The sequence below is a fragment of the Scyliorhinus canicula genome, chromosome 2, assembly GCF_902713615.1.
Source record: "Scyliorhinus canicula chromosome 2, sScyCan1.1, whole genome shotgun sequence".
Classification (NCBI taxonomy): domain Eukaryota; kingdom Metazoa; phylum Chordata; class Chondrichthyes; order Carcharhiniformes; family Scyliorhinidae; genus Scyliorhinus; species Scyliorhinus canicula.
In genome coordinates this window covers 233,005,551-233,017,183 of record NC_052147.1, presented here as the reverse complement: position 1 = coordinate 233,017,183, position 11,633 = coordinate 233,005,551, and the positions used below count along the sequence as shown (strand labels likewise).

Below are 11,633 nucleotides of genomic sequence, written 5' to 3'. Positions count from 1 at the left end.
CTCCCCCCCCCCCCCCCCCCCCCCCCCCCCCCCCCCCCCCCCCCCCCCCCCCCCCCCCCCCCCCCCCCCCCCAACCCCGACAAGTACCGTGCATGTTTGAGTAAATGTGATTTAAAGATACTAACATCAGTTAATCGCACTAACATTTGTAATTGTCTATTTAAGCCATTTTGTCATTCTTTAAGGACTAATAGGGTGAAATTCGTTCTCTGATTTCAGCAAAAATGTCGAGAGGAAATTGCCTTTTCTACTCGTGGTGACCTTTCTATTCTAAAATTGTCAATGGGGCAAAGTTTATTCCTCTTATAATTATGCTTTATGTATGGTAAACAAAGCAAGTTTTCTGTATTAGTTCTAAGTTAAAAAGAATGAGCTGTGCTGGAATAAACATTCAGGTGATTATAAGAAATCTGCTCACCAACACTAAGTTGAGGGATGTTGGCAAAAGCGATAATTTGAACATTTATAAACATTACCTGATTTTTTTTCAAAATGCAATTTTCAAAAGATGAAGTGACTCAAGATGCCATTAATACTTTTTGTTGCCTTTTGCAATTTCCAAATTTTGCCTTTAAATGCCAAAATAGAATAAGAAACACTAAATGAAGGTGCCTTAAATCTTGTGCTTATTTGTAAAGCGATTACTGCATGTTTATTTGCTTTGATTCCATCCTGATTGCTTTAAAAAAAAAAGCCTGAAAATTGTTCAGAAGTCACATGTACATAAGTCCAGACAATAACTGGAAGTTTGTAGAAGAATAAAAAGGAACCTCCCCTGCCCTGTGCCAAATATGCTGAATAAACTCACTTTTAAAATGCAAATTTGTTGATGCTTTTATTTTAATTTGTTTTTTCCAGTTGGACATTTGAACAACATTAGAATGTGCTCATCTTGCTTTTGGTGATTAAACTAGCGGTTTACATTCAACTAGCTATGGGAAGAATAAATTAACTTCAAGAAAATGCATGGTCCCTGTCCTCTTGTTTGGCTTCAAAAGGGAAAGATGAGTGAAAAGAGGCTGTGTGAATTGATCTTGCTCAGTACCTTGGATGTGGACATTAGTGTAGCAATCCTGTCATTAATTCCAATACTTTTCTTACAACTGGTCTCCTTTTCTAACCTCTAATATGTGCGCACATACGCACTGAGGAGCTGCACTGATTTTCTGCATGACAGTTGCAAATGGTTTTTCCCTGGTGACGATGGACTCCAGTTAAGTGACTGCTCTCAAAGGTAAAGACTGCAGGGGAGTGAGTTGAAAGGCAAATAATCTCTTGAGTGGGCTTTATTAACTTGACGACAAAATGCAGGAGTAAAGTTCATCTAAATTCTGATGGAATTACTATTTTCTGAGATGCCAAATGTTACAATCGTTGCAAGTGGCCCACATTAGTAAGCTGCTGTAAACGCCACCTAGTTCCATTGCCAACAAGTAGCTTTTTATTCAACTGTCACGCTTTTATTCAACTATCACAGATTGAGCTCTGTTCCGTCCTTTTTGTCCTATGCTTCAGTGGAAGTAGTCCTAATATTGCAAGAATCCTGACTAGTTTACATTCCCAAATGTTATCCAGCACTCATCAACTTGGTGCACTGGCCAGCCACTTCTTCCAGGAGTGATGAGGATACTGGGCAGGGCAAGTGGGAGAGCATGGTTGCAGACAGTTGGGTTCCTGAGCTGGTGGCAGCTCAGATTGTTTTTGCAACCCCTATAGATGCTCCTGTGGAGCCCACACAAATCATTTGACACTTGCCACAGCAGGCCTCCTTGGATCTGTGGACAGGAGCCAATTGGTGCCTACATGGCATAGCTTCAGTCCATTTCCAGACAAAGATGTCAATCCCAGAGTCAGATTTACTCTGAATTCCATATTAAAATGGGCCTGATATCTGAAACAGGCTGATACTAGAGACGCCTGCCAGTGAGCCCTTTTTGAAATGGAACAAGCCACTCGAGGTAATGGGGTGGTAAGGCCACTGATCCCATTTTGAGAGTACCCAATACAACCAGGAGAATTTTCTGTAATGGGTTGCAGTTGCATACAGTCTAACCCTCTTCTAATCATAGAATCATGCAGTACAGAAGATGCCTTTTGGCACATCAAACCTGCATTGACAAAAAAAAAATAATTACACTCATCCCACTTCCCAGCACATAGTCCATAGCCTTGAATGTTGACATTTCAAGTGCTCATCCAAGTACTTTTTTAAAAGATTGAGATTTCCTGCCACAGCTGCCCTCTCGGGCAATGCATTCCAGATTCCCACCACCCTGAGTGAAAGTTTATTTTTCCCCTCTAAACTTTTTTTCCTTTTACTTATTGACCCTTTAAGGGGAGCAGCTGCTTTCAATCCACCCTATTCATGCCCTCATTATCTTACATACCTCATTCATGTCCCCTGTCAGACTTCTCTGCTCTAAAGAAAACCCAAGCTTATCCAGCCTCTTCATAGCTAAAACTACAGTGTGGAAGGAGGCCATTCGGCCAGTTAATTCTGCACCAACCCTCCGAAGGAGTACCCCTACCTAGGACAATGCCCCCATCCAATCCCAGAAATCCCATTTTTTTTGGACACTTGGGGGCAATTTAGCAAAGCCAATCCACCTAACCTACACATCTTTAGATTGTGGTAGGAAACCCATGCAGACGCGAGGAGATTGGACAAATCCGCACAGTCACCCAAGATTGGAATCTAAGTCGGGTCCTTGGTGCTGAGAGACAGCAGTGCTAGCCGCTGCCACTGTGTTACATAGGTATTCTATTGTTTTTACACCCCTCTGTGAATCTCCCACATATCTGCTCTATTGCCTGCTGACTATTTGGTGGTCTTTAATGCACACCTGGCAATGTAACTGTCCCCTTTTTATTCCTAAACTCGACCCACCAAGCCTCATTTGAAGATCATTCCAAGATGGTGTTCCTCCTTGTTGCAGTAATAGACTCCTTAATTAATAATTCAACACCACTTCTTCTTTTACACCTTCCACTGTCCTGCCTGTTTGAAAAACCTATTGTACTTCTATACTCTTTCATTCCTGCTTGTACTAATAAGAATTGAAATGCTGTTGATCTTTGTTTATTTCTGGAACTTTCCAGGATTTATGCAGACAATTGAATGGATTTAAGCAGTACCACCTCTCTAGCCATACCTGATAGCTAAGATCTAGATGCATCATCTCTGGATGCACATCTGATTTCTGCTTGACTTGTGACTTCCCCCATTCATCTTTATTGCAGGCATCATTTCACCATAGTTCAGTTGAGGTGTATAAGTTTCACAAGCTTTCAAAAGCAAGTCTTATACTTTTAAGTAGAATTTAGTCAAGCCAAGCCAGATTTACACATTTAAGATATTGTAGTTACCCAAAGAGGAATGGTCACATAAACCAGAGGCCTGGATTAATGCCCTGGGGAAGAGTTCCACTATAGCAGTTGGGGAAATTTAAAATAGATCCTAGAGCTGGAATAAAATCCGAGTCTGACAAAATTGCGGAACTGCTGGATTGTCATTAAAAATCTATCTGGTTGGGCGGCATCGTGGTGCAGTGATTAGCACTGCTGCTTCATGGCGTCGAGGACCTGGTGTCACTGTGTGCGGTCTACGTGAGTTTCACCCCCACAAACCAAAGGTAGGTGGATTGGCCACGTTAAATTGCCCCTTAATTGAAAACAAAAAGAATTGGACGCTTTAAATTTAAACAAAGACCCATCTGGTTTATTAATGCCCAGCAAGGGAGGAAATCTGCCATCCTTATCCCTCTAACACTCATCTAACTCCAGATCCACAGCAATGTTAACTGTCCTCAGAAGTGGCATAGAAAATCACTCCGTTTTATGAAAAAGCTGGATTGAAGAAGGCATTGTGGCTATGCCTACAACAAATGGATGCATCAATATAAGAAGGCAGCTCACCATTCACCTTGTGGAAGGCCATTGGGAGTGGGTAATAAATACTATCCTAGCCATATTCACATCTCAAGAATTTTTTTTGAACAGGCATTGTAAGGCTTTTCTGTAAGGCGCAAGTTAATTGTAGCATTGGCTCAAATGTCATGCAGCATCAGCAGTGTGCTGTTACTGAGGGATTTCAACCAGAAAAAGCTTTTCAGCCTATAACTGCCCCCTTGTGCCAACTGATGAAAAATCAACAACTACATCTTTAGAGTTCCACATTCCACTACAAGCAACGTTGAACCTATTGTATTCAAATGTTCACACCTTTGGTAAATAAGATCTGAAGTATAATATTGGGGCAGCACGGTAGCACAAGAGGCCAGCACTGTGGCTTCACAGCGCCAGGGTCCCAGGTTCGATTCCCTGCTGGGTCACTGTCTGTGCAGAGTCTGCACGTTCTCCCCGTGTCTGCGTGGGTTTCCTCCAGGTGCTCCGGTTTCTTCCCACAGTCCAAAGACGTGCCGGTTGGGTGGATTGGCCATGCTAAATTGCCCTTAGTGTCCAATAAAGGTTAGGATGGGTTATTGGGGTACGGGGATAGGGTGGAAGTGAGGGTTTAAGTGGGTCGGTGCAGACTCGATGGGCCGAATGGCCTCCTTCTGCACTGTATGTTCTATGTTTAATATTCCAACCCACATTTCCAATATATTACATTAATTGCCAGTATCTTTCCAACATTCGGCTACACTTGGAATATGTGAAACGAAAATCGCTTATTGTCACAAGTAGGCTTCAATGAAGTTACTGTGAAAAGCCCCTAGTCGCCACATTCTGGCGCCTGAGTACGGGAATTGAACCTACGCTGCTGGCCTTTGTCTGCTTTTCAAGCCAGCCATTTAGCCCACTGTGCTAAACCAGCCCCAGCATTCAATTATGGTTCAATTTTGTTTACAACACTGCCAGAAGGACTTGGAGGCTTTGGAGAGGGTACACGAGAGGTTTACCGGAATGTTGCCTGGGGGCATTAGTTTTGAGGAGAGGTTGAATAAACTTGGTTTGTTCTCACTGGAACGACGGAGGTTGAGGGGTGACCTGATCGAAGTGTACAAAATTATGAGAGGCATGGGAAGAGTGAATAGTCAGAAGCTTTTTCCCAGGGTGGAAGAGTCAATAACTAGGGACTAGGGGTTTAAGGTGCGAGGGTCAAAGTTTAGAGGCGATGTAGATAGATAGTTAGAGAAATACAGCACAGAACAGGCCCTTCAGCCCACGATGTTGCGCCAAACTTTTGTCCTAGGTTAATCATAGAATTTTGGACACTAAGGGCAATTTTTCATGGCCAATCCACCCAACCTGCACATCTTTGGACTGTGGGAGGAAACCGGAGTACCCGGAGGAAACCCACGCGCACACGTGGAGGATGTGCAGACTCCACACAGACAGTGACCCAAATCGAAATCGAACTTGGGACCCTGGAGCTGTGAAGCAATTGTGCTATCCACAATGCTACCATGCTGCCCTTAAGAAGAAGTTAACCTACACTCCATTATTCTACCCTAATCAATGTACCTATCCAATAGCCGCTTGAAGGACCCTAACGTTTCCGACTCAACTACTTCCACAGGCAGTGCATTCCATGCCCCCACTACTCTCTGGGTAAAGAACCTACCTCTGACATCCCCTCAATATCTTCCACCATTTATCTTAAATTTATGTCCCCTTGTAATGGTGTGTTCCACCCGGGGGAAAAGTCTCTGACTGTCTACTCTATCTATTCCCCTGATCATCTTATAAACCTCTATCAAGTCGCCCCTCATCCTTCTCCGTTCTAATGAGAAAAGGCCTAGCACCCTCAACCTTTCCTCGTATGACCTACCCTCCATTCCAGGCAACATCCTGATAAATCTCCTTTGCACCTTTTCCAAAGCTTTCACATCCTTCCTAAAATGAGGCGACCAGAACTGCACACAGTACTCCAAATGTGGCCTGACCAAGGTTTTGTACAGCTGCATCATCACCTCACGGCTCTTAAATTCAATCCCTCTGCTAATGAACGCTAGCACACCATAGGCATTCTTCACAGCTCTATCCACTTGAGTGGCAACTTTCAAAGATCTATGAACATAGACCCCAAGATCTCTCTGCTCCTCCACATTGCCAAGAACCCTACCATTAACCCTGTATTCCGCATTCATATTTGTCCTTCCAAAATGGACAACCTCACACTTGTCAGGGTTAAACTCCATCTGCCACTTCTCAGCCCAGCTCTGCATCCTATCTATGTCTCTTTGAAGCCGACAACAGCCCTCCTCACTATCCACAACTCCACCAATCTTCGTATCATCTGCAAATTTACTGACCCACCCTTCAACTCCCTCATCCAAGTCGTTAATGAAAATCACAAACAGCAGAGGACCCAGAACTGATCCCTGCGGTACGCCACTGATAACTGGGCTCCAGGCTGAATATTTGCCATCCACCACCACTCTCTGTCTTCTATCGGTTAGCCAGTTTGTTATCCAACTGGCCAAATTTCCTACTATCCCATGCCTCCTTACTTTCTGCACAAGCCTATAATGGGGAACCTTATCAAATGCCTTACTAAAATCCATGTACACTACATCCACTGCTTTACCTTCATCCACATGCTTGGTCACCTCCTCAAAGAAGTCAATAAGACTTGTAAGGCAAGACCTACCCCTCACAAATCCATGCTGACTATCCCTAATCAAGCAGTGCTTTTCCAGATGCTCAGAAATCCTATCCCTCAGTACCCTTTCCATTACTTTGCCTACCCCCGAAGTAAGACTAACTGGCCTGTAATTCCCAGGGTTATCCCTATTCCCTTTTTTGAACAGGGGCACGACATTCACCACTCTCCAATCCTCTGGTACCACCCCTGTTGACAGCGAGGAAGAAAAGATCATTGCCAACGGCTCTGCAATTTCATTTCTTGCTTCCCATAGAATCCTTGGATATATCCCGTCAGGCCCGGGGGACTTGTCTATCCTCAAGTTTTTCAAAACGCGCAACACATCTTCCTTCCTGACAAGTATCTCCTCGAGCTTATCAGTCTGTTTCACTCTGTTCTCTCCAACAATATGGCCCATCTCGTTTGTAAATACTGAAGAAAAATACTTGTTCAAGACCTCTCCTATCTCTTCAGACTCAATACACAATCTCCCGCTACTGTCCTTGATCGGATCTACCCTCGCTCTAGTCATTCTCATATTTCTCACATATGTGTAAAAGGCCTTGGGAGTTTCCTTGATCCTACCTGCCAAAGATTTTTCATGCCCTCTCTTAGCTCTCCTAATCCCTTTCTTCAGTTCCCTCCTGGCTATCTTGTATCCCTCCAGCGCCCTGTCTGAACCTTGTTTCTTCAGCCTTACATAAGTCTCCTTCTTCCTCTTAACAAGACAGTCAACCTCTCTTGTCAACCATGGTTCCCTCACTCGACCATCTCTTCCCTGCCTGACAGGGACATACATATCAAAGACACGCAGTACCTGTTCCTTGAACAAGTTCCACATTTCACTTGTGTCCTTCCCTGACAGCCTATGTTCCCAACTTCTGCACTTCAATTCTTGTCTGACAGCATTGTATTTACCCTTTCCCCAATTATAAACCTTGCCCTGTTGCACGCACCTATCCCTCTCCATTACTAAAGTGAAAGTCACAGAATTGTGGTCACTACCTACAAAATGCTCCCCCACTAACAAATCTATCACCTGCCCTGGTTCATTACCAAGTACCAAATCCAATATGGCCTCCCCTCTGGTCGGACAATCTACATACTGTGTTAGAAAAGCTTCCTGGACACACTGCACAAACACTACCCCATCCAAACTATTTGATCGAAAGAGTTTCCACTCAATGTTTGGGAAGTTGAAGTCACCCATGACTACTACCCTGTGACTTCTGCACCTTTCCAAAATCTGTTTCCCAATCTGTTCCTCCACATCTCTGCTGCTATTGGGGGGCCTATAGAAAACTCCCAACGAGGTGACTGCTCCTTTCCTATTTCTGACTTCAACCCATATTACCTCAGTAGGCAGATCCTCCTCGAACTGCCTTTCTGCAGCTGTTATACTATCTCTAATTAACAATGCCACCCCCCCCCCCCCCCCCACCTCTTTTACTATCCTCCCTAAATCGTGTTGAAACATCTATAACCAGGGGCCTCCAACAACCATTTCTGCCCCTCTTCTATCCAAGTTTCCGTGATGGCCACCACATCGTAGTCCCAAGTACCGATCCATGCCTTAAGTTCACCCACCTTATTCCTGATGCTTCTTGCATTAAAGTATACACACTTCAACCCATCTCCTTGCCTGCAAGTACTCTCCTTTGTCAGTGTTACCTTCCCCACTGCATCACTACGTGCTTTGGCGTCCTGAATATCGGCTTCCTTAGTTGCTGGACTACAAATTTGGTTCCCGTTCCCCTGCCAAATTAGTTTAAACCCTCCCGAAGAGTACTAGAAAACCTCCCCCCCCAGGATATTGGTGCCCCTCTGGTTCAGATGCAACCCGTCCTGCTTGTACAGGTCCCACCTCCCCCAGAATGTGCTCCAATTATCCAAATACCTGAAGCCCTCCCTCCTACACCATTCCTGCAGCCACGTGTTCAACTGCACTCTCTCCCTATTCCTAGCCTCGCTATCACGTGGCACCGGCAACAAACCAGAGATGACAACTCTGTCTGTCCTGGCCTTTAACTTCCAGCCTAACTCCCTAAACTTGTTTATTACCTCCACACCCTTTTTCCTACCTACGTCGTTGGTACCAATGTGCACCACGACTTCTGGCTGTTCACCCTCCCCCTTCAGGATCCTGAAAACACGATCCGAGACATCCCTGGCCCTGGCACCTGGGAGGCAACATACCTTCGGGAGTCTCGCTCGCGACCACAGAATCTCCTATCTATTCCCCTAACCATTGAATCTCCTATTACTATTGCTTTTCTATGCTCCCCCCTTCCCTTCTGAGCCCCAGAGCCAGACTCAGTGCCAGAGACCTGGCCGCTGGGGCCTTCCCCCGGTAGATCATCCCCCCCAACAGCATCCAAAACGGTATACTTGTTTTGAAGGGGAACGGTTACAAGGGATCCCTGCACTGTCTGCCTGTTAGTTTTCTTTCCCCTGACTGTAACCCAGCTACTCTTGTCCAGTACCTTTGGTGTGGCTACTTCCCTGTAACTCTTCTCTATAACCCCCTCTGCCTCCCGGATGATCCGGAATTCATCCAGCTCCAGCTCCAGTTCCTTAACACGGTCTCTGAGGAGCTGGAGTTGAGTGCACTTCCCGCAGGTATAGTCAGCGGGGACACCAGTGGTACAAGGGACATTTTTTACACAGAGGGTAGTGGGTGCCTGGAACCCTGGAGGAGGTGGTGGAACCAGGTACGATAGTGTTGTTTAAGGGGCGTCTTGACAAATACATGAAATGGATGGGAATAGTTGCATACGGACCCTGGAAGCGTAGAAGGTTTTAGGTTAGACGGGCAGCATGGTCGGCGCAGACTTGGAGGGCAAGAAGGCCTGTTTCTGTGTTGTACTTTTCTTTGTTCTTTTGTTTTTTGTTATATTTATCAACTACAGAATTAAGCCATTAAAATAAAAAAAGCAGTTAGTACAGGTTCATTAAAAAAAAAGGAGCCAGTAAAGACAATCTATTTTGCGGTATGCTTTATCTCTATTCACTTTATCTCTATTCACTTGTATTATCCCACAATTATTATAATGTGTAATAGTGATCAGGTACTGCTTGAAGGACTTTAAAGGGATTGTATTATATTTTTGTGGATTCAGTCACTGGAACAGCTTTGGACAATCTGACCATAAGATTATATTCTGCTCATTGCTGCCTCACACGCCGAGGTCCCAGGTTCGATCCCGGCTCTGGGTCAGTGTCCGTGTGGAGTTTGCACATTCTCCTCGTGTTTGCGTGGGTATCGTCCCCACAACCCAAAGATGTGCAAGGTAGGTGGATTGGACACACTAAATTGCTGCTTAATTGGAAAAAATGAATTGGATACACTAATTTTTTTTTAAAAGATTATATTCTGCTGTGCACCAAAAGCTCTACCAGTTTCAAATATGTATTTTATGATGATTTATGTATATTTATGAAGGTCAGTGAGGACAATGTTGATGGATGACCAAAACCTGCTGTGGCACCTTCAAATTACTAAAACATCCCTGGGTGCTTTACAAGAACATTATAAGATTAAATTTGAAACGGAGCTGCAAAAGCAGATCAAGGCCCAGTTTTTGCATTCAGTGGTGAATTAATCGAACGTGTGGCTGATCTTGAAAAAAGATGCCTACAGAGATGCCTAGTAGACAATATGGTGGAAACTTCCCCTTTCCCAACAGCAGTTTAAATCTGCCACTGCATCCAGGGGATGTTTAACATGCAGCAGCAGTGATGTCAGGTGAGCGGCCAATCGCATTCAAGCATTCTTACAAACAGCAAACCAAGACGGTAAAAACACTTCCATGCTTTTAATATAAACTTTCAGATAGCAAATAAATTGTTGTGATTGGATTAATATGGAAGCTAAAATACAAATAAGAATAAAAGCATGAAAAAGTATATGGCATTTTTAATTATGATGGAGACATTTGAGAGTCGATAAATATCAAATTAGCTTTTCAGGGCCACTTTTACAACAATTATGAAGGTGGTACGCTATTAAAAACCTGGTTATACCTCAATCTGCAAGATGTAACTTTTTCCAGGGTTTTTACAGTGAGACTAACTGCATAATAGTGGAAGGTCTAAGCAATTGATAGATTTCCTACTTTTTGTAGTCTGGGAATCCTCAACAGCGCACCCTGTGGAGAAGTGATGAATCACTGAGAGCAACTTTTGGATTTCTGCACAAATGGAATAAAACTGCCTTTTGCGATGGGAAGGTTTTGATGTTAGAGGCTCAGCTCAGGATTGAAAATGATGCTGACAGTATGAGCAGTTTGGTTCAGAGAGCTTTCAGGAAAATAGAGTTTGTCTGAGGACCTGAAGTGCTGGATTATTTTTTTTGAAATATGTAACTGGAAGTAATTGTAGCTGAGCAAAGACTTGACGCTGCACAAGCAGATTGCCGAGCAACACAGGTAATGCAGGGGTTAAGAAAGGTCATGGAGAGCTAGGTGTCAACAATTTACACGTGGAAGTGAACCCCAAGTCTATGGATGTTGTTGCCAAGGAAAAACAAATATATGAAGAGAAAGAGAGAGAAAGAAAATCATGAGCTTTCAGCGGTCAGTAATTGAATTATATGTTTGTGCCTGTCCCCAGTCAATTACCATCCTGTCAACTACAGACTGATGCCTAGAAACAGGTCAACTGTAGGAACCAAGAGGTACCTGAATTCTTTGAGGAGGTAGAGAGGAATTTAAACAAAGGAGAGCCAGTGGACGTGATCTATTTGGATTTCAGGAAGGCCTTTGAGAAGGTGCTGTATAGGAGGCTGCTAAATAAGATAAGAGCCCATGGTGTTCGGGGCAAAGTGCTGACATGGGGAGAGGATTGGCTGACTGGCAAAAGGCAGAGAGTGGGGATAAAGAGGTCTTTTTCAGAGTGGCAGTCGGTGACTAGTGATGTTCCGCAGGAGTCAGTATTGTGACCACAACTATTCAAAATATACATTAACCATCCGGAAGAAGGAACTGAGGGCATTGTTGCTAAGATTGCAGATGATACAAAGATATGTAGAGGAACAGGTAGTGTT

General features: G+C 44.1%; 1 protein-coding gene across 1 annotated transcript in view; it reads left to right on the top strand.

Moving 5' to 3' along the window:
- Positions 1-10,914, top strand: part of snx4 (sorting nexin 4) — a 103,913-nt gene extending 92,999 nt beyond the window's left edge. Inside the window, exon 15 of the mRNA XM_038790298.1 lies at positions 10,714-10,914. Coding sequence (XP_038646226.1) covers positions 10,714-10,914 — 201 coding nt within the window. The remainder of the gene's footprint in view (positions 1-10,713) is intronic.
- The last annotated feature ends 719 nt before the right edge of the window (positions 10,915-11,633 follow it).